Source organism: Cherax quadricarinatus, chromosome 50 (genome assembly GCF_038502225.1).
Source record: "Cherax quadricarinatus isolate ZL_2023a chromosome 50, ASM3850222v1, whole genome shotgun sequence".
Lineage (NCBI taxonomy): Eukaryota > Metazoa > Arthropoda > Malacostraca > Decapoda > Parastacidae > Cherax > Cherax quadricarinatus.
This window is the reverse complement of record NC_091341.1, coordinates 21759143-21785533: the sequence shown is the minus strand read 5'-3', so window position 1 is coordinate 21785533 and position 26391 is coordinate 21759143. Positions and strand designations below refer to the sequence as shown.

General features: G+C 39.6%; 2 protein-coding genes across 2 annotated transcripts in view; one reads left to right on the top strand and one right to left on the bottom strand.

Moving 5' to 3' along the window:
* Nucleotides 1–1326: 1326 nt before the first annotated feature.
* On the top strand, nucleotides 1327–4163 carry LOC128701999 (uncharacterized). Its single transcript, XM_053796011.2, has 3 exons — nucleotides 1327–1506; nucleotides 1701–1798; nucleotides 3854–4163. The coding sequence occupies exons 1-3, from the start codon at nucleotides 1464–1466 to the stop codon at nucleotides 4013–4015; spliced, it is 303 nt and encodes a 100-aa protein (XP_053651986.1). The 5' UTR covers nucleotides 1327–1463; the 3' UTR covers nucleotides 4016–4163.
* A 1001-nt stretch (nucleotides 4164–5164) lies between these two features.
* Nucleotides 5165–26391, bottom strand: part of SPARC (secreted protein, acidic, cysteine-rich) — a 37286-nt gene continuing 16059 nt past the window's right edge. Inside the window, exons 3-9 of the mRNA XM_070095500.1 lie at nucleotides 24817–24912; nucleotides 21835–22066; nucleotides 21141–21256; nucleotides 16897–17043; nucleotides 14759–14961; nucleotides 11712–11859; nucleotides 5165–5655 (exon numbers count right to left, since the gene is read on the bottom strand). Coding sequence (XP_069951601.1) covers nucleotides 5605–5655; nucleotides 11712–11859; nucleotides 14759–14961; nucleotides 16897–17043; nucleotides 21141–21256; nucleotides 21835–22066; nucleotides 24817–24912 — 993 coding nt within the window. The 3' untranslated portion in view covers nucleotides 5165–5604. The remainder of the gene's footprint in view (nucleotides 5656–11711; nucleotides 11860–14758; nucleotides 14962–16896; nucleotides 17044–21140; nucleotides 21257–21834; nucleotides 22067–24816; nucleotides 24913–26391) is intronic.

The window sequence follows — 26391 nt, the reverse complement described above, 5'->3', positions numbered from 1 at the left end:
TTGGTTTGCCTGTCCCCCCTCTCATCTGCGACTGCTTGACAGAGTAGAGAACAGAGCAAGACGTCTCATCTCTCGCCTGGATCCATCCTGGATGGATCTGTCATTTCAGCAGAGCCTTCAACATAGGAGGGATGTGGGTGGCCTTACTGTTATGTACAAGGCCAATATTGTCAAAATACCACACTTGGATCCACTTCGAGGACAGCGCGAAACAAGCTTTTATGCCACAAGACGGGCAGAAAGCAGCAACTTCACTCTGGCTGTACCCTTCTCCAGAACATCACTCCATCTGAGATCATACATACCCAGGATGACTCGAGTATGGAACACATTCGTTCAGCATAATGATGTCAACGAGATAACGTCAGTTGATCAAATGAAAATGCTGGCCCACAGATGGCTCCAACTTCATCCTGTTCCCTACTTGTATGTCTCATAACAATAAAAATGCTTTCAAATGAGCTGATGTAGGTAACAGCTCTTAGCTTGTCAATAAAGTTAGGAATCCTTAACCTGTAAATAGCTTGTCAATAAAGCTAGGGATCCTTAACCTTGTCAAACCATGTGTAAAAAAAAAAAAAATAAAAAAAAAAAAATAAAAAAAAAAAAAAAAAGAGAGAGAGAGAGAGAGAGAGAGAGAGAGAGAGAGAGAGAGAGAGAGAGAGAGAGAGAGAGAGAGAGAGAGAGAGAGAGAGAGAGAGAGAGAGAGAGAGAGAGAGAGAGAGCAAAATAATATTAGGGAGGGAGGAGGATTTGATGGGCGTGGCTGGAAAGAAATCGGGTATATATACAAGATGCGGCCAGCTATGGTCGTCACTCTAAAGATAAACCTCAGGCAAGTAGCCCTGGTCTGGGTGCTTGACAGTGATATCTTTACACACACACACACACACACACACACACACACACACACACACACGACCCTGTACACCGTGTATGTCAGGCCTATATTGGAGTATGCAGCACCAGTTTGGAACCCATACCTAGCCAAACATGTAAGGAAATTAGAGAAAGCGCAGAGGTTTGCAACAGGACTAGTCTCGGAGTTAAGGGGCATGTCCTACGAGGAGAGGTTAAGGGAAATCGACCTGACGACACTGGAGGACATCAGAGATTAGGGGGGATATGATAACGACATATAAAATACTGAGAGGAATTGACAAGGTGAACAGACAGGATGTTCCAGAGATGGGATACAACAACAAGGGGACACAGTTGGAAGTTGAAGACTCAGATGAATCACAGGGATGTTAGGAAGTATTTCTTCTGTCACAAAGTTGTCAGGAAATGGAATAGTCTGGGAAGTGATGTAGTGGAGGCAGGATCCATACATAACTTTTAAGAAGAGGTATGATAAAGCATAAAGAGTGACCTAGTAGCGACCAGTGAAGAGGCAGGGCCAGGAGCTGTGTCTCGACCCCTGCAACCACAACTAGTCGAGTACACACACACACACACACACAATGGAGCCAGGAGCTATGAATCGACCCCTGCAACCACAAATAGGTGAGTACACACACACACATGTACGTGTCTGTACTGTAGGTACATATATATACAAACTAAATATACAAACAGAAACTAATCAACATGGTTGACTGATATCCGTAGTTTTGGATATCATTTAACACATTTGACTGATATCCATAATCACAACCACTGATAGATTGTAGTGACCAATGTCTGCCTTCCTCCTGCAGGAATGAACTCCGTGTGTCCTGGCATGATGTTCCTGATGCTATCAAGTGTACTCATCTTGACAGCCATGGCAGCCGCTCGCCCACTCTGCTTCGATGAGGTGATCATATTTCCAGTTTTTATATCCAGCACTTTTATATATCTCACAAGGGTAGGATGAGCCCCCAAAAAAAACTCGCTGACCATCCTTCATTTTGTCTTGCAAGAGGTGTGTAGATACCATTTCAAATGACTCTCCAAAACTGCAGTATCACTCATCCCTTCTTCAGAGTGCAGGCATTGTACTGTCCACCTCCAGGATTCAAATTCAGTCAACTGATTTCCCCTGAATTCCTTCATAAACGTTGTCTTGCTCACATTCCAGCAGCATGATAAGCAATAAAAACTAATCGCCATTCCCGTCCAACAGGCTCACATTCCTGCTGGATGCTTAAGCCCCTTGCACTCAATCTCCTTTACCAACTCTCTTGGGTGAGCCCCCCCCCCCACAAAAAAAAAACACTTTCATCATTCATTCCATCATTGTCTTGCCAGAGGTGAGCCGATACCACAGTTCAGATGCCCCTCCAGATTGAAAATATCCCCACTCCTCCTTCAGAGTACTCAAGTCTGGCTAACTGCATTCCCTGAATCCCTTCAAAAATGCTACCTTGGTCATACTGCAACATCTCATCAGGTCCCAAAAATCACTTGCCTCCATCACTCCTAATATGCTTACACACATCTGCTGAATGTCCGAGTGCCTTGCACACAAAACCTTTACCCCTTCCCTCCAACTTTACTTAGGGTGACTCCTATCCATCCTTCCTTTCACTCCCAAATATTGAGATCCCAAGAAGTTGCAGGTCTGACAGGATTGTAGATGAATGGTTCAGGGAACCGACACATTGATAAATTAGACACATGTGCAACTCTTGGATATCTTTATTGAGGAAAAGAAGTTGCAACTTCTTGGGATCTTAATACTTGGGAATTCTTCGCTTGCCTAACCCTTGGGCATGACCTACATCCTTTCACTACAGATTTATATACCCTCCAAGTCATTCTTATTTTGCTCCATCATCTCTACATGTCCAAATCACATCAACAACCCCCATCCTTAGCCCTCCAAGCTACAAATTCTTTGCATAATATTTACACCACACATTGTCCTCAGACATGACATCTCCATTCCCTCCGGCTTCCTCCTTGCTGCAACATTCACATCCCAAGCTTCACACCCATATAAGAGTGTTAGTATCACTATACCCTCATACATTCCCCTTTTTGCCTCCATGGATAACATTCTTTGTCTCCACAGATGCCTCAATAGACCATCCACCTTTTTCTTCCCTTCATCAATTCTATGGGTCACCTCATATGTTATGAACCCGTCTGCCGACAAGTCCACTCCCAAATATCTCAAGATATTCATTTTCATTACCTAATTTTTTGTTACCCTCATCACCCTGCTCTTTCCTTTGTTCACCTTTAATTTCCTTCTTTTACATACCCTCCCAAATTTGTCCACCAACCTTAACAACTTCTTTTCAGAATCTCCCAAAAGAACAGTGTCATCAGCAAATAGCAACTGTGACAGCTCCCATTTTGTATTAAATTCCACATTTTAATCCCACACCTCTCGCCAACACCCTAGCATTCATTTTTATTACATCCCCATCTATAAATATGTTTAACAACCATGGTGGAATGGTGAAGGCTAGAATTTAAGACTTGGCGCTTCTCAAACACAGACGTTACTTCTAAAATACAGAGGTCAAAGAGCTACAACAAGTGTATACATATATGCTGTACATGACTCATAAATCCTAGACTTGCTCAAAATTTATATTTCCCCGAGTTTTTAAATTATTATTATTATTATTATTATTATAATCAAGGGGGAAGCGCTAAACCCGGAGGATTATACAGCACCTGGGGGGGGATGTGGAAGGCATTCAGGCTTAATTCGGGGAACTGGAGCACAGATCCAATTCCCTAAATCAAGAGCCCCTCACCAACATCAAGGAACCTTCCTTGAGGGGCCGAGTTTTTAAAAACATTAGAGATTCCACAGCAAGGCAGCTGATATTAATACAAACATAATTAATAATATTGCTGAAACATTGTCATTATCTGTATTGTGCTTCCTATTAACTTTAAGCTTATATTGCAGGAGACTGAGGAGTTGGAGGGTTCACTTCCACTATTGCTGCTGTCTCTACCACCACACCACCAAGCCACAAAAGGCATGGCACAGAAGCGCAATTCAGAGCTTCTTAACACTCTTCTCGGGTCACAGGGTCTCAGCCACATGCGCAGTGCAGGCAGACGCTAATGTCATGGTGATAATGTGCTCTTATGCACTATCATTGAACATCACCGTTAGGTGTAGATAACCAGCTTTTGAAACATGGAATAGATTTTTTCAAATATTTGCATACAAATTTCTTATAGACATCTTTAGCTTGAGCATTATTGAGGGTGTGATGTGATCAGACATGAAGGGTGACACCAGCACATCTCTTAATCATATAATAAAACTTGAATCCTACTTTAATTTTGTTTAATGTTCTATATATCCATTACTTTCTCATGGGGAAATGGATTAGAATCCTTCCTCAGTAAGCCATGTGTGTTGTAAGATGCAACTAAAATGCCAGGAGAAAGAGGCTAGTAACCCCTTCTCCTGTATACATTACTAAAAAGAGAAACTTTTGTTTATATTTTTGGGCCACCCTGCTTCACTGGGATATGGCCAATTTGTTGAAAGAAAAAAAAAAAATTTTGTTTTTCTTTTAAGGTCACCCTGCCTCAGTGGGAGATGGTCGTTGCATTGAAAAAATATCCATTACTCGTTGAAAATGCCATTTTAAGATCTAGATACTGTATACTTAAAGACCTAAATGACAATAAGTATAATTGAATGTAGTATAATATTGTAAAAGTTTAAAATTATGTACGAGAATCTAATTGTTTGGAAAAAGCATAAGTTGTCCAACGTTTTAGCTTCCGACAAAGGTTTCGTTCAGGAGCCAAAAAGCCTCGAGCTCTATTTCTATCCATTATAGTTTACTTGCATACATGAGTGGCTGACTGATTCACTGTGTACTCGCCTATACATGTATATGGTTACAGGAGTCAAATCACAGTTCCTGTGTGTGTGTGCATGCTTGTGCGCGCTTGTGCATGCATGTGCGAGTATGTAGAACTACAGTATTTATTTTACATTTTTATTTCTGTACTAAATTATAATGACTGTCATTTAAATTAATTTTATCTATTTTTTTTAATAACACATTGGCCATTTCCCACCAAGGTAGGATGGGTTGAAAAATCAAATTTTCATCATTTAATTTATAATACACTATTCCATAACAATGTATGACTGAAATGCACATATAATTACAGCCTACAAAAATAATAATAGAATTAAATTAATCTATATATTTATATACATTACTTTGTGAGGTAAAGAATATTTACCTTGTAGAAATTTTCTATTTATTTTCAATTTTAAATCCACATTACATCACAAACATAAATACAAAATTTGATAAAAAATTAGGTAAAAATGTAAAGTAACACAGCAAGGAATAAGGAAGCATTATCCTGGCAGTGTACAATGTTAAAGTACGCAATATGGCAGTGTTTGTCAACTTATAAAATAAGTCTAGCCTCAGGCTGGGCTGCGGGGGAAGAAAAGCCTTCGAAACTAGTTATGGGTAAAATGTACAAATAGAGTACAAGAAGTTACATTTACACTATTCACAATCAGCCTTATCTTCTCATCTGATATTCTAATTCTCATGACATTCCTAACTTTCACATACAATTAAAACTGCAAATATATAAAATTTTCCCTAGAAGGGCTCAGAAAATTCCATTCTGATTTAAGCACCAATGGCATTTCTCAGTTCCAGTACTTTATTCACTGCGGATGTCCTCACACAAGTTCTCAAGTTTGTCTAGGTCCTCCTGCAGTTAAAAAGAAAAGCATATAATAGTCATAAGAATTTTCATATGTAATTCTTAGCATAAACTACGTAAGTGTTAATGGAAAATAATTAACAATTATGCTAAGTAAAATCCTTAACATACATAGTCTCTACTAATTTGAAAATTTACATGATGTGATTATATTCACTGCTAACCATACCCTTTCTAACATTCCAATCAGTGACTACTGTACATTAAATAACTACAGTACAGTACAACAATAACAGATGTTATATATTTACCTTCTTTTCATTCATATCATAAATAATTATAATCAATTCTCTTCGTCATCAGTGGGACCATCAACACAAATTTAAACACCTCAACATCAAGAGTTCCTTTTTTTGCTATTTTGGTAAATGATACAGTAAAATAGGTTATATATACTATATAATGGATTTTGCTAAATTAGTGCCAATTTTTTTTTTTTTTTTTTCAACAAGTCAGTCGTCTCCCACCGAGGCAGGGTGACCCAAAAAAGAAAGAAAATCCCCAAAAAGAAAATACTTTCATCATCATTCAACACTTTCACCACACTCACACATTATCACTGTTTTTGCAGAGGTGCTCAGAATACAACAGTTTAGAAGCATATACGTATAAAGATACACAACATATCCCTCCAAACTGCCAATATCCCAAACCCCTCCTTTAAAGTGCAGGCATTGTACTTCCCATTTCCAGGACTCAAGTCCGACTATATGAAAATAACTGGTTTCCCTAAATTTTTTTTTTTTTTTTTTTTTTTTATCACACTGGCCGATTCCCACCAAGGCAGGGTGGCCCGAAAAAGAAAAACTTTCACCATCATTCACTCCATCACTGTCTTGCCAGAAGGGTGCTTTACACTACAGTTTTTAAACTGCAACATTAACACCCCTCCTTCAGAGTGCAGGCACTGTACTTCCCATCTCCAGGACTCAAGTCCGGCCTGCCGGTTTCCCTGAATCCCTTCATAAATGTTACTTTGCTCACACTCCAACAGCACGTCAAGTATTAAAAACCATTTGTCTCCATTCACTCCTATCAAACACGCTCACGCATGCCTGCTGGAAGTCCAAGCCCCTCGCACACAAAACCTCCTTTACCCCCTCCCTCCAACCCTTCCTAGGCCGACCCCTACCCCGCCTTCCTTCCACTACAGACTGATACACTCTTGAAGTCATTCTGTTTCGCTCCATTCTCTCTACATGTCCGAACCACCTCAACAACCCTTCCTCAGCCCTCTGGACAACAGTTTTGGTAATCCTGCACCTCCTCCTAACTTCCAAACTACGAATTCTCTGCATTATATTCACACAACACATTGCCCTCAGACATGACATCTCCACTGCCTCCAGCCTTCTCCTCGCTGCAACATTCATCACCCACGCTTCACACCCATATAAGAGCGTTGGTAAAACTATACTCTCATACATTCCCCTCTTTGCCTCCAAGGACAAAGTTCTTTGTCTCCACAGACTCCTAAGTGCACCACTCACTCTTTTTCCCTCATCAATTCTATGATTCACCTCATCTTTCATAGACCCATCCGCTGACACGTCCACTCCCAAATATCTGAATACGTTCACCTCCTCCATACTCTCTCCCTCCAATCTGATATTCAATCTTTCATCACCTAATCTTTTTGTTATCCTCATAACCTTACTCTTTCCTGTATTCACCTTTAATTTTCTTCTTTTGCACACCCTACCAAATTCATCCACCAATCTCTGCAACTTCTCTTCAGAATCTCCCAAGAGCACAGTGTCATCAGCAAAGAGCAGCTGTGACAACTCCCACTTTGTGTGTGATTCTTTATCTTTTAACTCCACGCCTCTTGCCAAGACCCTCGCATTTACTTCTCTTACAACCCCATCTATAAATATATTAAACAACCACGGTGACATCACACATCCTTGTCTAAGGCCTACTTTTACTGGGAAAAAATTTCCCTCTTTCCTACATACTCTAACTTGAGCCTCACTATCCTCGTAAAAACTCTTCACTGCTTTCAGTAACCTACCTCCTACACCATACACTTGCAACATCTGCCACATTGCCCCCCTATCCACCCTGTCATACGCCTTTTCCAAATCCATAAATGCCACAAAGACCTCTTTAGCCTTATCTAAATACTGTTCACTTATATGTTTCACTGTAAACACCTGGTCCACACACCCCCTACCTTTCCTAAAGCCTCCTTGTTCATCTGCTATCCTATTCTCCGTCTTACTCTTAATTCTTTCAATTATAACTCTACCATACACTTTACCAGGTACACTCAACAGACTTATCCCCCTATAATTTTTGCACTCTCTTTTATCCCCTTTGCCTTTATAAAAAGGAACTATGCATGCTCTCTGCCAATCCCTAGGTACCTTACCCTCTTCCATACATTTATTAAATAATTGCACCAACCACTCCAAAACTATATCCCCACCTGCTTTTAACATTTCTATCTTTATCCCATCAATCCCGGCTGCCTTACCCCCTTTCATTTTACCTACTGCCTCACGAACTTCCCCCACACTCACAACTGGCTCTTCCTCACTCCTACAAGATGTTATTTCTCCTTGCCCTATACACGAAATCACAGCTTCCCTATCTTCATCAACATTTAACAATTCCTCAAAATATTCCCTCCATCTTCCCACTACCTCTAACTCTCCATTTAATAACTCTCCTCTCCTATTTTTAACTGACAAATCCATTTGTTCTCTAGGCTTTCTTAACTTGTTAATCTCACTCCAAAACTTTTTCTTATTTTCAACAAAATTTGTTGATAACATCTCACCCACTCTCTCATTTGCTCTCTTTTTACATTGCTTCACCACTCTCTTAACTTCTCTCTTTTTCTCCATATACTCTTCCCTCCTTGCATCACTTCTACTTTGTAAAAACTTCTCATATGCTAACTTTTTCTCCCTTACTACTCTCTTTACATCATCATTCCACCAATCGCTCCTCTTCCCTCCTGCACCCACTTTCCTGTAACCACAAACTTCTGCTGAACACTCTAACACTACATTTTTAAACCTACCCCATACCTCTTCGACCCCATTGCCTATGCTCTCATTAGCCCATCTATCCTCCAATAGCTGTTTATATCTTACCCTAACTGCCTCCTCTTTTAGTTTATAAACCTTCACCTCTCTCTTCCCTGATGCTTCTATTCTCCTTGTATCCCATCTACCTTTTACTCTCAGTGTAGCTACAACTAGAAAGTGATCTGATATATCTGTGGCCCCTCTATAAACATGTACATCCTGAAGTCTACTCAACAGTCTTTTATCTACCAATACATAATCCAACAAACTACTGTCATTTTGCCCTACATCATATCGTGTATACTTATTTATCCTCTTTTTCTTAAAATATGTATTACCTATAACTAAACCCCTTTCTATACAAAGTTCAATCAAAGGGCTCCCATTATCATTTACACCTGGCACCCCAAACTTACCTACCACACCCTCTCTAAAAGTTTCTCCTACTTTAGCATTCAAGTCCCCTACCACAATTACTCTCTCACTTGGTTCAAAGGCTCCTATACATTCACTTAACATCTCCCAAAATCTCTCTCTCTCCTCTGCATTCCTCTCTTCTCCAGGTGCATACACGCTTATTATGACCCACTTCTCGCATCCAACCTTTACTTTAATCCACATAATTCTTGAATTTACACATTCATATTCTCTTTTCTCCTTCCATAACTGATCATTTAACATTACTGCTACCCCTTCCTTTGCTCTAACTCTCTCAGATACTCCAGATTTAATCCCATTTATTTCCCCCCACTGAAACTCTCCTACCCCCTTCAGCTTTGTTTCGCTTAGGGCCAGGACATCCAACTTCTTTTCATTCATAACATCAGCAATCATCTGTTTCTTGTCATCCGCACTACATCCACGCACATTTAAGCAACCCAGTTTTATAAAGTTTTTCTTCTTCTCTTTTTTAGTAATTGTATACAGGAGAAGGGGTTACTAGCCCATTGCTCCCGGCATTTTAGTCGCCTCATACGACACGCATGGCTTACAGAGGAAAGATTCTTTTCCACTTCCCCATGGACAATAGAAGAAATAAAAAAGAACAAGAGCTATTTAGAAAAAGGAGAAAAACCTAGATGTATGTATATATATATATGCATGTGCGTGTCTGTGAAGTGTGACCAAAGTGTAAGTAGGAGTAGCAAGATATCCCTGTTATCTTAGCGTGTTTATGAGACAGAAAAAGAAACCAGCAATCCTACCATCATGCAAAACAGTTACAGGTTTTTGTTTCACAGTCATCTGGCAGGACGGTAGTACTTCCCTGGGTGGTTGCTGTCTACCAACCTACTACCTATAGTTTCCCTAAATCCCTTCACTAAATATTATCCTGCTCACACTCCAACAGATCGTCAGGTCCCAAGTATCATTCGTCTCCATTCACTCCTATCTAACACGCTCATGCACGCTTGCTGGAAGTCCAAGCCCCTCGCCCACAAAACCTCCTTTACCCCCTCTTTCCAACCCTTTCGAGGACGACCCCTACCCCTCTTTCCTTCTCCTATAGATTTATATGCTTTCCATGTCATTCTACTTTGATCCATTCTCTATAAATGACCAAACCACCTCAACAACCCCTCTTCTGCCCTCTGACTAATGCTTTTATTAACTCCACACCTTTTCCTAATTTCCACTCTCCGAATTTTCTGCATAATATTTACACCACACATTGCCCGTATCTCAGTAGTAGTAACCAGTTACCAGTAACCAGTGTACCAGTAGATGACTCACTACCAACCGTCTCTGCCCGAGTCACTGTCTGTATTCATATTGCCGCTGACCACAGCAGTATTTCAAAGACCCCCTCACATATGGGTACTGTGGGCGGGCAGTTATACGAGAGTGAGCAAGGAGGCAGGTCATGGCTGTTTGGCTCTTCCATACTTACCGTTATAATTATACGTACTTCCAGCCTATGTGAGTATTACTTTACCCTATCCACGTGTTCGAACCCCCACATGATAAATGGTGGCACCGGTGTGAGCATGGATTTAAGCTTTTTAAGGGTATTTCAAGACGTTAGAAGACTGTTTGTGAGTAGCCGGGGGTCATAAGGTGAACCGTCTCACCCACCAGCTACTTGCTCCCCTCACAACCACCACCCTGCAAGCCTGTTGCAGCTGTTTTTCAAACTTCCTGGCTTAGTTCGTGTGCTAATTGCTTCAATCTCCGAGGGGTTGACCGGCCAGTTATACGAGAGTGAGCAAGGAGGCAGGTCACGGCTGTTTGGCTCTTCCATACTTACCGTTATAATTATACGTACTTCCAGCCTACGTGAGTATTACTTTATCCTATCCACGTGTTCGAACCCCCACATGATACTTAGAGAGGACATCTCCACTGCCTCCAACCGTCTCCTCGCTGCTGCATTTACCACCCAAGCTTCACATCCATATAAGAGTGTTGGTACTACTATACTTTCATACATTCCCTTCTTTGCCTCCATAGATAACGTTTTTTGACTCCACATATACCTCAACGCACCACTCACCTTTTTTCCCTCATCAATTCTATGATTAACCTCATCCTTCATAAATCCATCCGCCGACACGTCAACTCCCAAGTATCTGAAAACATTCACTTCTTCCATACTCCTCCTCCCCAATTTGATATCCAATTTTTCTTTATCTAAATCATTTGATACCCTCATCACCTTGCTCTTTTCTATGTTCACTTTCAACTTTCTACCTTTACACACATTCTCAAACTCATCCACTAACCTTTGCAATTTTTCTTTAGAATCTCCCATAAGCACAGTATCATCAGCAAAAAGTAACTGTGCCAAATATCAATTAAATAACAAACAAAATAGCCATTAATTCTATTTTTTTAACACATCGCCATTTCCCACTGAGGCACGATGACCTGAAAAAAGAGAACACACTTTCTTCATCTCTCACTCCATCAATGTCTGGCCAGAGTCATGCCGATACTCCAGTTCAATAACTGCAACGTATCTCCAAAATAACTTAATAGGACACAAAGCATGATTTTTTATCTTACCTGCGAAAGCTTGGTACAGTTACCCCATTCCTTGAGTGTGATGAGATGGTCATCATTTGGATCACAGGAGTCTAGGAATGTACTGATGCAGTGCTCCAGAGTAATAAGTGGGGCGCGGATGGGGAACAGCTCGTGACGTGACACAGCGCTAAATGTAAAAATAAATACACTGTGTATGAATCAACAAGCATTAAAGCTACAGTATATAATATAAAACTTATCATATATTTTTTCTAATGACTAATCCGGTAATTTCCAATATACATTTCCTTATTTTTTAGCAATTACTGATAAGAGCTCAAAATACCAGCATGGTGGGAAAGACTGGTGGGGGTGGTTGGTTGAGTGTGGGGAAGGGACAAACTTTGGTCTGAAATGTTTCTAGGCTGTATCATAATTAGTATTTTAAATTCCAAGTGATTTTTCTCAACTACATGTTCATATAGCATAACAACACTGATGAAATAAAGCCAGATAACCAAATAAAATTTCTGACCCACAAAGGCCACAACTGGCGTCAACTTCATCCTGTTCTCTACATGTATATTTAGTAACAATAAAAATTAAATAAAGGTGATACCAGGAAAGGCTTTCAAATGAACTGAGGTAGGTAGACAACAACTCTTAGCTTGTAAATAAAGGTTGAAATTCAACCAAACACTAAGAACTTTTGTAAAAAGAGAGAGAGAGAGAGAGAGAGAGAGAGAGAGAGAGAGAGAGAGAGAGAGAGAGAGAGACAGAGAGAGAGAGAGACAGAGAGAGAGACAGAGAGAGAGACAGAGAGAGAGACAGAGAGAGAGACAGAGAGAGAGACAGAGAGAGAGACAGAGAGAGAGACAGAGAGAGAGACAGAGAGAGAGACAGAGAGAGACAGAGAGAGACAGAGAGAGACAGAGAGAGAGGTGGAGGTGCATTTCCTACTTAAATCGCTTGACCAAGAAAAGGCTGTGGGCCCAGACAAGTTGAGCCCAAGATTGTTGAGAAGATGTGCAGACCAGCTAGCAGCACCTCTAACTCGCATCTTTCAGCACTGCCTAGTACAGTATAAATGGCCCTCTCTATGGAAAGAGGCAAATGTAGTCCCTGTTCACAAAAAGAAGAGCAGAGCAGAAATCAGCAACTACAGACCAGTGTCACTCCTGTCAATCACTGGTAAGATCCTTGAGACAATAATCTCAAGACAAATGACAGAGTTTTTTGACTACCACTCACTACTTTGTGATCGTCAATATGGCTTCAGGAAAGGTTACTCTGCTGCTGATCTGTTGTTAAACCTCTCCACTAAGTGGCACCAGTCACTGGATGAATCCAAAGTCAGCTGTGTGGTAGCACTGGACATTGCTGGCGCTTTCGACCGGGTGTGGCACCAGGGCCTCTTAGCAAAACTTCAAGCACTGGGAATTGCAGGCTCTATGCTATGTCTCCTCAGTGATTACCTTCATGGTAGATCTCTAAGTGTAGTTCTCAATGGAATGGAATCAGCAAGACATCCTATTGGGGCAAGTGTTCCACAAGGAAGCGTGCTGGGTCCATTGTTATGGAATGTCTACTTCAACGACCTTCTTCATCTCATCCCAGAATCACATGCATATGCAGATGACTGTACACTGACATTCACTTATCCAAGAGAAGAAATGCCAGCTGCTCTAAGCTACATCAATCACCAGCTGAGAGCTATATCAGCTTGGGGAAATAGATGGCAAGTAACATTTGCACCTGAGAAAACGCAAATGATGATCGTCTCTAGGAACCATGATGGTAATGCTGGTGCAGTAGTAAGGATGAATGGGAGGATGTTGGCACCTGGAGAAGAAGTTGATATCCTTGGGGTGAAATTTGACTCCAAACTAACCATGAAGAACCACGTTGTAAATCTTGCAAACAAGGCAGCCAGGAAGCTTACAGCACTTCGCCGTATCTCCCATCTGCTTGACAGTAGGGGTTGCAAGATCCTGTACGAGGCACAAGTACGCTCACACCTTGAGTATGCTCCACTTTCTTGGTTTGCCTGCCCCCCCTCTCATCTGCGACTGCTTGACAGAGTAGAGAACAGAGCAAGACGTCTCATCTCTCGCCTGGACCCATCCTGGATAGATCTGTCATTTCAGCAGAGCCTTCAACATAGGAGGGATGTGGGTGGCCTTACTGTTATGTACAAGGCCAATATTGTCAAAATACCACACTTGGATCCACTTCGAGGACAGCGTGAAACAAGCTTTTATGCCACAAGACGGGCAGAAAGCAGCAACTTCACTCTGGCTGTACCCTTCTCCAGAACATCACTCCATCTGAGATCATACATACCCAGGATGACTCGAGTATGGAACACATTCGTACAGCATAATGATGTCAACGAGATAAAGTCAGTTGATCAAATGAAAATGCTGGCCCACAGATGGCTCCAACTTCATCCTGTTCCGTACTTGTATGTCTCATAACAATAAAAATGCTTTCAAATGAGCTGATGTAGGTAACAGCTCTTAGCTTGCCAATAAAGTTAGGAATCCTTAACCTGTAATATAGCTGTCAATAAAGGTAGGGATCCTTAACCTTGTCAAACCCTGTGTAAAAAAAAAAAAAAAAAAAAAAAAAAAAAAAAAAAAAAAAAAAAAAAAAAAGAGAGGAGAGAAGAGAGAGAGAGAGAGAGAGAGAGAGAGAGAGAGAGATATATATATATATATATATATATATATATATATATATATATATATATATATATATATATATATATATATATATATATATATATATATATATATATATATATAACATATAGTAGGCTATACTATCATATTTTCAGATATCTTTTGCTCTAATTTTCTACATTACTTTTCAAGCAATTGTATGCTAAATGGGAAAAATATACTCAAGAGATTAAGTCATGAATAGATAATTTTGTAAACAACTTTCCAGCCCTAATGGAGAAAAATGATAGATCTGGACAAGTGTACTATCTCCACTCAATGAAAAATGAGAAAAATGGTTTAATTGCATCATCAGTGAGCCAACTTAACATAAATAAGAAATAGTGAAAATTTATTTCTCACCTATCTTTTGGATGAGAATCCAGCTCGCACCATTTCCACACTACTGCGTATGTCCACTGCTTAGTGGCATCCTCCTCGGCTTCCCTCTCCAGGCGGATGTAATGCTCACTCAGAGTCTGACGGTCAGCCATGTCACGCATGATGTTAAACAACCATTCACTCATGCGACGAGGGAAATCTTCCAGCTCTGATTCCTCGCACTTCTGTTAAGTAAATAATGTGACTTACTGCATGAGATGTGCTAAGGATCTTGTACAATATCTGAACATACAGTCACATAATCATACCAATAATGGTTCTGGGAATACATATGCATACACATCACAAAAGTGTAACTACTACTGACATGAATGTTACAGAATTTTTACAAGAAATGTTCTGCTTAAACTGTGATACAAATTGTGATATGCAACATAACCATGACCAAGAGGAAAAAATAAAAAATATGATAAATGAAACTATATTATACACTTCTATTCTCTCTACATAACTGTATGTTGTTTAGTTACCTACTTAAGTAAATTTACTTGGGAAACAGAAAAATAGTTTTTTTACTGGCACAAAAGTTTAGCAAAATCAAAATGCTCAAATATCTGGCTTTCTTCTGATAAACTCACTGTAAATATGAGATGCTTAAGTACTTTTTATAATCCAAATACAGTGGACCCCCGCATAACGATTACCTCCGAATGCGACCAATTATGTAAGTGTATTTATGTAAGTGCGTTTGTATGTGTATGTTTGGGGGTCTGAAATGGACTAATCTACTTCACAATATTCCTTATGGGAATAAATTCGGTCAGTACTGGCACCTCAACATACTTATGGAGTGAAAAAATATCGTTAACCGGGGGTCCACTGTATATCCCTGCAACATTTTCTATCATGCACCATTACAACTAAACCTACTTACAATCCAGTATTTATATTAAAAATTGTCTGAGAATTCTCAGCAAAAGTACTTGTTGGCTAAAGCAGGCAACCCTCTCATCCCCTCTAAATAAAGCTGATAATACAGCTTTATAAATGGAAGGACCAGTAAGCCAGCCACCAGCCAATAGGCTCATTCATATGATACAAAGCTCCAATGGCAGGTCATCATATGGCTATGACCTACATCAAGAGGCTTTTGCCCTGTTTCCTGACGAAGTTTACCTAAACTAACCTAAATAAGCATACACACACCTAAAGGTGTGTATATCTCAGTGTAGTATATACACAGTCAAAGTATTGTTGACTGGTCAACAGGTTATATGTAACTTAAATAACCCTCATGTAGTAGACACATTTCTAAGCCAATTAACCAACCAACATATCAACCTGAGGATGTCGTGTTCTATATACACAAAGAAGTATCTCTCTGTGTATATAATCCCTATTTTAGGGATAAAAGTACCCTTGCTTGGTAGTTACATGCAATATGTTTCACGCAGACAAAAAATTTTAAACCTGATAAAATCGACCATATTTTTAAATGGAGTGGAAATCCTGTAGGCCAGTGGTCTCTTAGCCATGGATACGTATACAGTAATTGTGATGTAAATCTGCCAACACCAAGACAAATATAGCTATTGAACACAACATATAAAAGAAATGTTTTTAGTGTTAATTTACAGCGTAATTGCAAATGTTTTTATCAATTGTTTTTAATAAATTCAATTAGGAAGCTTCCCCTCAAGTGGAGGTGGTGAGGGGTTCTCGAGTCAAGGAATTAGGCTTGACCTTCCTTTCTCTGGATGAAACCTGACTGCCTCCCATTCCTCTAGAGGCTGTATGATCGTTATGAGGTTATGTCTACTTGGAGGGTGTTCAGGGGGTCAACGCCCCAATGGCCAGGTCCTGCAGTTTCACATCGACTAAACAACTTTACGAGTAATGTAATGGATTAAACAATTTTTGTTTTAGTTTAATTATTACTGGATTGCTGAATACAATTAAAAGTTTCTAAAAACTATAACATAATGTCTAACAATGTTATAAAATACCTTAAATATAAAATAACAATAAAAATACAATTTTTATTAGTGTCATTTTATCTTATTGTTTACCTCTTTATCTCTGCTGTATATTTCATCTTATACTAATTACCATTACAATTAATATTTTATCTCATAAAATAAGAAACGTTCAGCACTTACAGGAAGCTCTTGACACTCTCCATAATAGTCAATATGAACATGGCTATACTCTGGCTTGAGGCAGCTTTCATCCTCCTCCTTGCAAAGACAACGCTGGCGGTACAGTTCACAGTCAGACATCCAAGTCTCATTGTGGTTACTGCACACCTGCAAGTATATAACATAAAAGAATTTTTTTTTTCTTTTTTTCAACAAACCGGCCGTATTCCACCAAGTGAGGGGTGGCTCAAAAAGAAAAACGAAAGTTTCTCTTTTTAAATTTAGTACAGTGGTCCCTCGCTTTTCGTAGTTCTCGGCAATCGTAAATTTCGCCAATCATAGGGGTATTTTCATATAAACATGGACTCGCTTTTCATAGGTTGACTCGCGAAAAGTAGTTCGTCCGGGACGCTTACGCACGGTGTGAGCCAAGGCGGCCTCCCTACCCAGCCAGTCTGGCATTGTTTACCAGTGAGTGAAGGTCCCCTCAAGTGCTCCAACGAAATATTTCATAATATTCCACTCATTTTAGTGCTTGCAAGTACTAAATAAGCTACCATGGCTCCAAAGAAAGCTCCTAGTGCCAAGCCTGTAGTAAAGAAGGTGAGAAATATGTACAGTGACAAAGTCTTGGGCCATTTTAGGGAAGTGTTAAAGAGACGCTAGAAACAGAGCTCTCTCCACAGTTACTTTGTGGCATTAAGAAACAGAGAAGAGAAGCAACCCCATAGAAGCAATTGGTACCTGAGGTGTTGCTGGAAGGGGATTTCCCTTCCAAACTGTAAACAATCCAATCTCTCTCCTCCTCCAGTCTCCCATACACTAAGAAGAATCTCCAATAAAGGTAAGTGTTATGCTGTTAATGTTTCAGTCATCATTTCCCATTGTAATGTTTATGTACTACATGTATATTTTATGTAAAACAATTTTCTGTTTTAATACTTCTGGGTGTCAGGAACGGATTAATTGTATTTACATTATTTCTTGGGGAAAATTGATTCGCAAATCGTAAATTTCGTTTATAGTAGCTCCTCCAGGAACGGATTAATTACGAAAAACGAGGGACCACTGTAATTTATACAGAAGGGGATACTAGCCCCTTGTTCCTGGCATTTCAGTCGCCTCTTACAACATGCATAGCTTACGGAGAAAGAATTCTGTTCCACTTCCCCATGGAGATAAGAGGAAATAAACAAGAACAAGAACTAGTAACAAAATAGAAGAAAACCCAGAGGGGTATGTACATATATGCTTATACATGTATGTGTAGTGTGACCTAAGTGTAAGCAGAAGTAGCAAGACGTACCTGAAACCTTGCATGTTCATGAGACAGAAAAATGGACACCAGCAATCCTACCATCATGTAAAACAATTACAGGCTTTCGTTTTACACTCACTTGGCAGGACGGTAGTACCTCCCTGGGTGGTTGCTGTCTACCAGCCTACTACCTAGAATAAAAGAATTGTTAAACCTAAATACAACAACCAAGACCTTATTTTTTTTATAAACACACTGGCTGTTTCCCACCAAGATAGGGTGACCCCAGAAAAGAAGAAACACTTTAATCATCATTCACTCTATCCCAGAGTGATGATATTATGTAGGTGCACCAGAGGTGCACCTACATAATATGAAAAAAAAAAACCTTACAAATAATAATAAAATTATGTTATGGCACATTTTTACGTAACATAAAAGTATGATATGATAAGTCATTTATTATAACTAGGTGTTCTTCTGAGAACAGATGGAAGTATTGTATATTTTTTTTTAACAAGTCGGCCGTCTCCCACCGAGGCAGGGTGACCCAAAAACAAAGAAAATCCCCAAAAAGAAAATACTTTCATCATCATTCAACACTTTCACCTCACTCACACATAATCACTGTTTTTGCAGAGGTGCCCAGAATACAACAGTTTAGAAGTATATACGTATAAAAATACACAATATATCCCTCCAAACTGCCAATATCCCAAACTCCTCCTTTAGAATACAGGCATTGTACTTCCCATATCCAAGACTCAAGTCCGGATATGGGAAGTACAATGACGACCCCTACCCCGCCTTCCTTCCCCTACAGATTTATACGCTCTCCATGTCATTCTACTTTGATCCATTCTCTCTAAATGACCAAACCACCTCAACAACCCCTCTTCAGCCCTCTGACTAATACTTTTATAACTCCACACCTTCTCCTAATTTCCACACTCCGAATTTTCTGCATAATATTTACACCACACACTGCCCTTAGACAGGACATCTTCACTGTCTCCAACAGCCTCCTCGCTGCAGCATTTACCACCCAAGCTTCACATCCATATAAGAGTATTGGTACTACTATACAGTACTTTCATACATTCCCTTCTTTGCCTCCATAGATAACGTTTTTTGACTCCACATATACCTCAACGCACCACTCACCTTTTTTCCCTCATCAATTCTATGATTAACCTCATCCTTCATAAATCCATCCGCCGACACGTCAACTCCCAAGTATCTGAAAACATTCACTTCTTCCATACTCCTCCTCCCCAATTTGATATCCAATTTTTCTTTATCTAAGTCATTTGATACCCTCATCACCTTACTCTTTTCTATGTTCACTTTCAACTTTCTACCTTTACACACATTCTCAAACTCATCCACTAACCTTTGCAATTTTTCTTTAGAATCTCCCATAAGCACAGTATCATCAGCAAAAAGTAACTGTGTCAATTCCCATTTTGAATTTGATTCCCCATAATTTAATCCCACCCCTCTCCCGAACACCCTAGCATTTACTTCTTTTACAACCCCATCTATAAATATATTAAACAACCATGGTGACATTACACATCCCTGTCTAAGACCTACTTTTACCGGGAAGTATTCTCCCTCTCTTCAACACACCCTAACCTGAGCCTCACTATCCTCATAAAAGCTCTTTACAGCATTTAGTAACTTACCACCTATTCCATAAACTTGCAACATCTGCCACATTGCTCTTCTATCCACTATCATATGCCTTTTCTAAATACATAAATGCAATAAAAACTTCCCTACCTTTATCTAAATACTGTTCACATATATGCTTCAATGTAAACACTTGATCTACACATCCCCTACCCACTCTGAAGCCTCCTTGCTCATCCGCAATTCTACATTCTGTCTTACCTCTAATTCTTTCAATTATAACCCTACCGTATACTTTTCCTGGTATACTCAGTAAACTTATTCCTCTATAATTTTTACAATCTCTTTTGTCCCCTTTCCCTTTATATAAAGGGACTATACATGCTCTCCGCCAATCCCTAGGTACCTTCCCCTCTTTCATACATTTATTAAACAAAAGTACCAACCACTCCAACACTATATCCCCCCCCTGCTTTTAACATTTCTGTCATGATCCCATCAGTTCCAGCTGCTTTACCCCCTTTCATTCTACGTAATGCCTCACGTACCTCCACCACACTTACATTCTGCTCTTCTTCACTCCTAAAAGATGAGTGTGTGTATAAATAAACGTGTACATGTATGTGTAGTGTGACCTAAGTGTAAGTAGAAGTAGCAAGACATGCCTGTAATCTTGCATATTTATGAGACAGACAAAAGACACCAGCAATCCTACCATCATGTAAAACAATTACAGGCTTTCGTTTTACACTCACTTGTATTAAAAAATCTGTGTAGATGGTCCATTGTTCAATGGTGGTAGTGTTTTCAGCTAATAAATGAAAACCCCAAGATTCATCATAGGAAGAAGAGAGACAATGGGCATTTTCCTTACATCTGTTGCCCTTGTTCATTTAGCATTAAATAGTGCTCATGTGTTAGAGGACTGTTGCGGGTGGCATCCTTGGTCAAAGATTGGAACAAAGGAAGGAGGGTATATAATTAACTACACTGGTACCCCGAGTTTCGTACAGCTCCCAACTTGAACAATTATGTAAGTGTATTATTGTAAGTGATTTTGTAAGTGTATTTTTGGGGGTCTGAAACGGACTAATTTAATTTATACTATTCCTTATAGGAACAAATTCGTTCAGTAACAGCACTCGAACAGCCTTCTGGATCAAATTATGGCCGAAACTCAGGGTACCACTGTACATTTATTTTGTACAAAAAGTTGCCATCCTATGTATTGTGCAGAGTGGTAAATGAATAGATAGACACTTTTTTCATCATTTTTTCCAGCAATGTTTTAATCAGTAAGATATACACCAAAAAAAGATTTTTTTTAATTGATCAGTAATAAATAAATTGCAAAACCTAACTCAATACTCACTCTCCTACGTGGATCAGGCTCATCAGTGCATGCATTAACACATCTGCATTCTGCTTCACCATCATCAGTTAAAACACACATACGGCCGGCACCACAGTGCATGTCCGTACAAGGATCTGTTCAAACAAAACATTAATGTCATGTAAAATATTAATTATTCATTTTAAATTCAAAGGTTTGCCTAATTAACAGAACTGTCCTGTTAATTTTAAATAAAAACAAAAGTACCATATTCATTATTGTTTTAAAAACTACATTAACTATGCTTAAGTGCTAAACAGTAACAACAGAAAAAATCAATAAATGTCTACCTTCCATCCAAGTTAATGGCAGATGCCATGATGGTCTAAGCAACTACTGAAGCCATGACACAGCAGTCAGTCATCTCCCAATATCACCCAGTATTAGAAACATTTATGGTATGTAAAACTTTAGTCATACAGAAAGCTTAAATGTCTTACTATTAATATTACTATATTATTATTATTATTATTATTATTATTATTATTATTACTGTATTATAATTATTCCTCTTATTATTAGTGGTAGAAGTAGTATACTTGTGGGGAAGTGCTAACACCATACTTTGACATTGGTGAAATGTTTTGAAATGTATCTCACAGGGACAAGAGATGAAAAATATGAATGTAAAAAAGTAAATATGCTGGAACAGGTCTTCACAAAAATAAATTACCTCTAATGATTACATCTGGATCTTCATCTGTTTCCTCTTCATCATATTCTTCATCTACAGGCTCTTCTTCTTCTTCAGCCTCCTCTTCAGCCTCCTCTTCAGGCTCTCCCTCTTCAGGCTCTCTTTCTTCATCACCTATCTCATTCTCTTCATTAGGAACTTCAACCTCCTCCTCTTCCTCCTCTTCCCCCTCCTCGTCCTCCTCAGCAACTTCAGCAATTTCTGACTTCAGCTGACAAAAATGGGTAGTGTATTAATATCTAAGTCTTCAAAGACTATGCATAATTTTGGCAAAAATACACGTACTACATATATTAAAATTACCGTCTATACTAGCTAATTTTCATAATTTTAACAAAGACACTGACCTAGTATCAATACGTCATGTAGCATGCATGACTATGAGCTGAAATGAACAGCAGAAAGTCAAGTATCCTCAAAGCAAGACTTGATATGATCTCCAAGAGCAACCCGACTTTCAAAAATTATCTTACCTGTAAGTAATTTGTGGTGAGAGAGTGCAAAAGGAGAGCAGATGATAGAGTGGGAGAGGCACTGTCAAGAAATTTTAATGAAAATAAGAAAAAATTTTGGAGTGAGTTAAACAAGTTAAGAAAGCCTAGGGAAAGTATGGATTTGTCAGTTAAAAACAGAGTAGGGGAGTTAGTAGATGGGGAGATGGAGGTATTAGGTAGATGGCGAGAATATTTTGAGGAACTTTTAAATGTTAAGGAAGAAACAGAGGCAGTAATTTCATGCACTGGTCAGGGAGGTATACCATCTTTTAGGAGTGAAGAAGAGCAGAATGTAAGTGTGGGGGAGGTACGTGAGGCATTACGTAAAATGAAAGGGGGTAAAGCAGATGGAACTGATGGGATCATGACAGAAATGTTAAAAGCAGGGGGGGGATATAGTGTTGGAGTGGTTGGTACTTTTGTTTAATAAATGTATGAAAGAGGGGAAGGTACCTAGGGATTGGCAGAGAGCATGTATAGTCCCTTTATATAAAGGGAAAGGGGACAAAAGAGACTGTAAAAATTATAGAGGAATAAGTTTACTGAGTATACCAGGAAAAGTGTACGGTAGGGTTATAATTGAAAGAATTAGAGGTAAAGCAGAATGTAGGATTGCGGATGAGCAAGGAGGTTTCAGAGTGGGTAGGGGATGTGTAGATCAAGTGTTTACATTGAAGCATATATGTGAACAGTATTTAGATAAAGGTAGGGAAGTTTTTATTGCATTTATGGATTTAGAAAAGGCATGTGATAGAGTGGATAGAGGAGCAATGTGGCAGATGTTGCAAGTATATGGAATAGGTGGTAAGTTATTAAATGCTGTAAAGAGTTTTTATGAGGATAGTGAGGCTCAGGTTAGGGTTACGTGCAGAAGAGAGGGAGACTACTTCCCGGTAAAAGTAGGTCTTAGACAGGGATATGTAATGCCACCATGGTTGTTTAATATATTTATAGATGAGGTTGTAAAGGAAGTAAATGCTAGGGTGTTCGGGAGAGGGGTGGGATTAAATTTTGGGGAATCAAATTCAAAATGGGAATTGACACAGTTACTTTTTGCTGATGATACTGTGCTTATGGGTGATTCTAAAGAAAAATTGCAAAGGTTAGTGGATGAGTTTGGGAATGTGTGTAAAGGTAGAAAGTTGAAAGTGAACATAGAAAAGAGTAAGGTGATGAGGGTGTCGAATGATTTAGATAAAGAAAAATTGGATATCAAATTGGGGAGGAGGAGTATGGAAGAAGTGAATCTTTTCAGATACTTGGGAGTTGACGTGTCGGCGGATGGATTTATGAAGGATGAGGTTAATCATAGAATTGATGAGGGAAAAAAGGTGAGTGGTGCGTTGAGGTATATGTGGAGTCAAAAAACGTTATCTATGGAGGCAAAGAAGGGAATGTATGAAAGTATAGTAGTACCAACACTCTTATATGGGTGTGAAGCTTGGGTGGTAAATGCAGCAGCGAGGAGACGGTTGGAGGCAGTGGAGATGTCCTGTTTAAGGGCAATGTGTGATGTAAATATTATGCAGAAAATTCAGAGTGTGGAAATTAGGAAAAGGTGTGGAGTTAATAAAAGTATTAGTCAGAGGGCAGAAGAGGGGTTGTTGAGGTGGTTTGGTCATTTAGAGAGAATGGATCAAAGTAGAATGACATGGAAATCATATAAATCTATAGGGGAAGGAAGGCGGGGTAGGGGTCGTCCTCGAAAGGGTTGGAGAGAGGGGGTAAAGGAGGTTTTGTGGGCAAGGGGCTTGGACTTCCAGCAAGCGTGCATGAGCGTGTTAGATAGGAGTGAATGGAGACGAGTGGTACTTGGGACCTGACGATCTGTTGGAGTGTGAGCAGGGTAATATTTAGTGAAGGGATTCAGGGAAACCGGTTATTTTCATATAGTCGGACTTGAGTCCTGGAAATGGGAAGTACAATGCCTGCACTTTAAAGGAGGGGTTTGGGATATTGGCAGTTTGGAGGGATATGTTGTGTATCTTTATATGTGTATGCTTCTAAACTGTTGTATTCTGAGCACCTCTGCAAAAACAGTGATAATGTGTGAGTGTGGTGAAAGTGTTGAATGATGATGAAAGTATTTTCTTTTTGGGGATTTTCTTTCTTTTTTTTTTTTTTGGGTCACCCTGCCTCGGTGGGAGACGGCCGACTTGTTCAAAAAAAAAAAAAAAATTCTATTACATTTAGTGAATTACTTCGACAGAAAACATTCCTTCAAACAAATTAAAGTTTGGAACTGACATAATAAGATTCAATAAGTTTGAAGAGGCATGTGCATAAACACACATGGGATACTGGCACAAGTAATTAAAGTAGAGCTCTGTTCGGTCATAGTTGGGGCTCCCTTGAGAACCCCTGTAGCATAGTGAATAGTAGGCTGGTAATCTCAGGACGGTCAGACTACTGGATCAAATCTGATCATTTTTAACCGGTCTATATGTTTATAGACTGATGTGCTTACCTCAGCTTCTAGTTGAAGCAGTTGTTGAAGCTTTTCCTCAATCTGATTTATATGTTTTTTTTGTGGGTCGGAGTGAGCCTTCTTGTGCTGTTTCTCCTGAGGGGATAAAAAACATTTTACAAACTTCTAATGTTATCATAACTATTCATCCACTATTATACATATGTATGAATGTGCACATATTTGCAAGGACAAACACATGAAACACAGCAATGTAAGTGTGTGTCACTTAAGTGTATTGTATATTGCAGTTTTGTGATGGAATGCACTGTATATGTATATACAGTGCACTCTATCACAAATTAATGAACTTTATTAAACAATTTCCTAGTATAAAAAAAAAAAAGAGATGAACCAGCCAGACTATATCTAATATTCACCATGGAAGCATCAGACATCAACAAGCTACAGTACAAAGCTACTCCAACAGTCAGCAATCTCAACCCATTATGACACTCAAGTACTGTACCTGGTAGAAACAGTAAGCCTCAACATGCAGAGTTCCCCAAGGATCACTTCTCACAATTGTACCATTCATGATTTACATAAGCAACCTGCCTAGAGAAACAAATTCCTGTATGAAGATGTTTGCATATGAAGCAAAACTCATGAAATAACAGAAATAGAGCATAATTACCAATGACTTTTAAAGCTACCCTGTAACATATCCATGATTATTTTTGAGGGCTCATTTAACCTTGCTGCCTGACCTGAAGTCAATTTCCTCTTGAAAAGCTTCTACCAGTGTTCTGGCAATATTTCTGATATCTGCTGGTAGCACGTTAAAAGCTTTGATCCATGGATGTTAACACAATGAATCCCTACTCTTCACTGGGTTCTCTTTAAGGAAGGCACCTTGATGCTGTTGAAGGGCTCTTGATCCAAAGAATTCAAATTAACCTTGCTTTCCATTGATCAAATTTGATTGCCTTTCAATCCCCAGGTGCTGTATGACATCTACAGGTTTAGCGCTCACCCCGTGAACATAATAACATGTAATCTTCACTGGGTTAATCTACACTTCATTCCACATCACCCACTCTAGTAAGTTGTTATGGTTGTGTGTAGATTGAGAATCTGAACCTCAAGTATTTTCCATAAGCAGTATTACCAGGTGAACACTGAGTTCGGTTAAGGTGTTTACCTGGAGTTTACCTGGAGAGAGTTCCGGGGGTCAACGCCCCCGCGGCCCGGTCTGTGACCAGGCCTCCTGGTGGATCAGAGCCTGATCAACCAGGCTGTTGCTGCTGGCTGCACGCAAACCAACGTACGAGCCACAGCCCGGCTGATCAGGAACTGACTTTAGGTGCTTGTCCAGTGCCAGCTTGAAGACTGCCAGGGGTCTGTTGGTAATCCCCCTTATGTGTGCTGGGAGGCAGCTGAACAGTCTCGGGCCCCTGACACTTATTGTATGGTCTCTTAACGTGCTAGTGACACCCCTGTTTTTCATTGGGGGGATGGTGCATCGTCTGCCAAGTCTTTTGCTTTCGTAGTGAGTGATTTTCGTGTGCAAGTTCGGTACTAGTCCCTCTAGGATTTTCCAGGTGTATATAATCATGTATCTCTCCCTCCTGT

Coding starts and splice junctions, on each gene's coding strand:
- LOC128701999 (XM_053796011.2), top strand. CDS start 1,464: ATGGAGCCAGGAGCTATGAATCGACCCCTGCAACCACAAATAG. Junction 1,507..1,700: donor ACCCCTGCAACCACAAATAG/GTGAGTACACAC, acceptor TTCCTCCTGCAG/GAATGAACTCCGTGTGTCCT. Junction 1,799..3,853: donor GCCCACTCTGCTTCGATGAG/GTGATCATATTT, acceptor CTTATATTGCAG/GAGACTGAGGAGTTGGAGGG.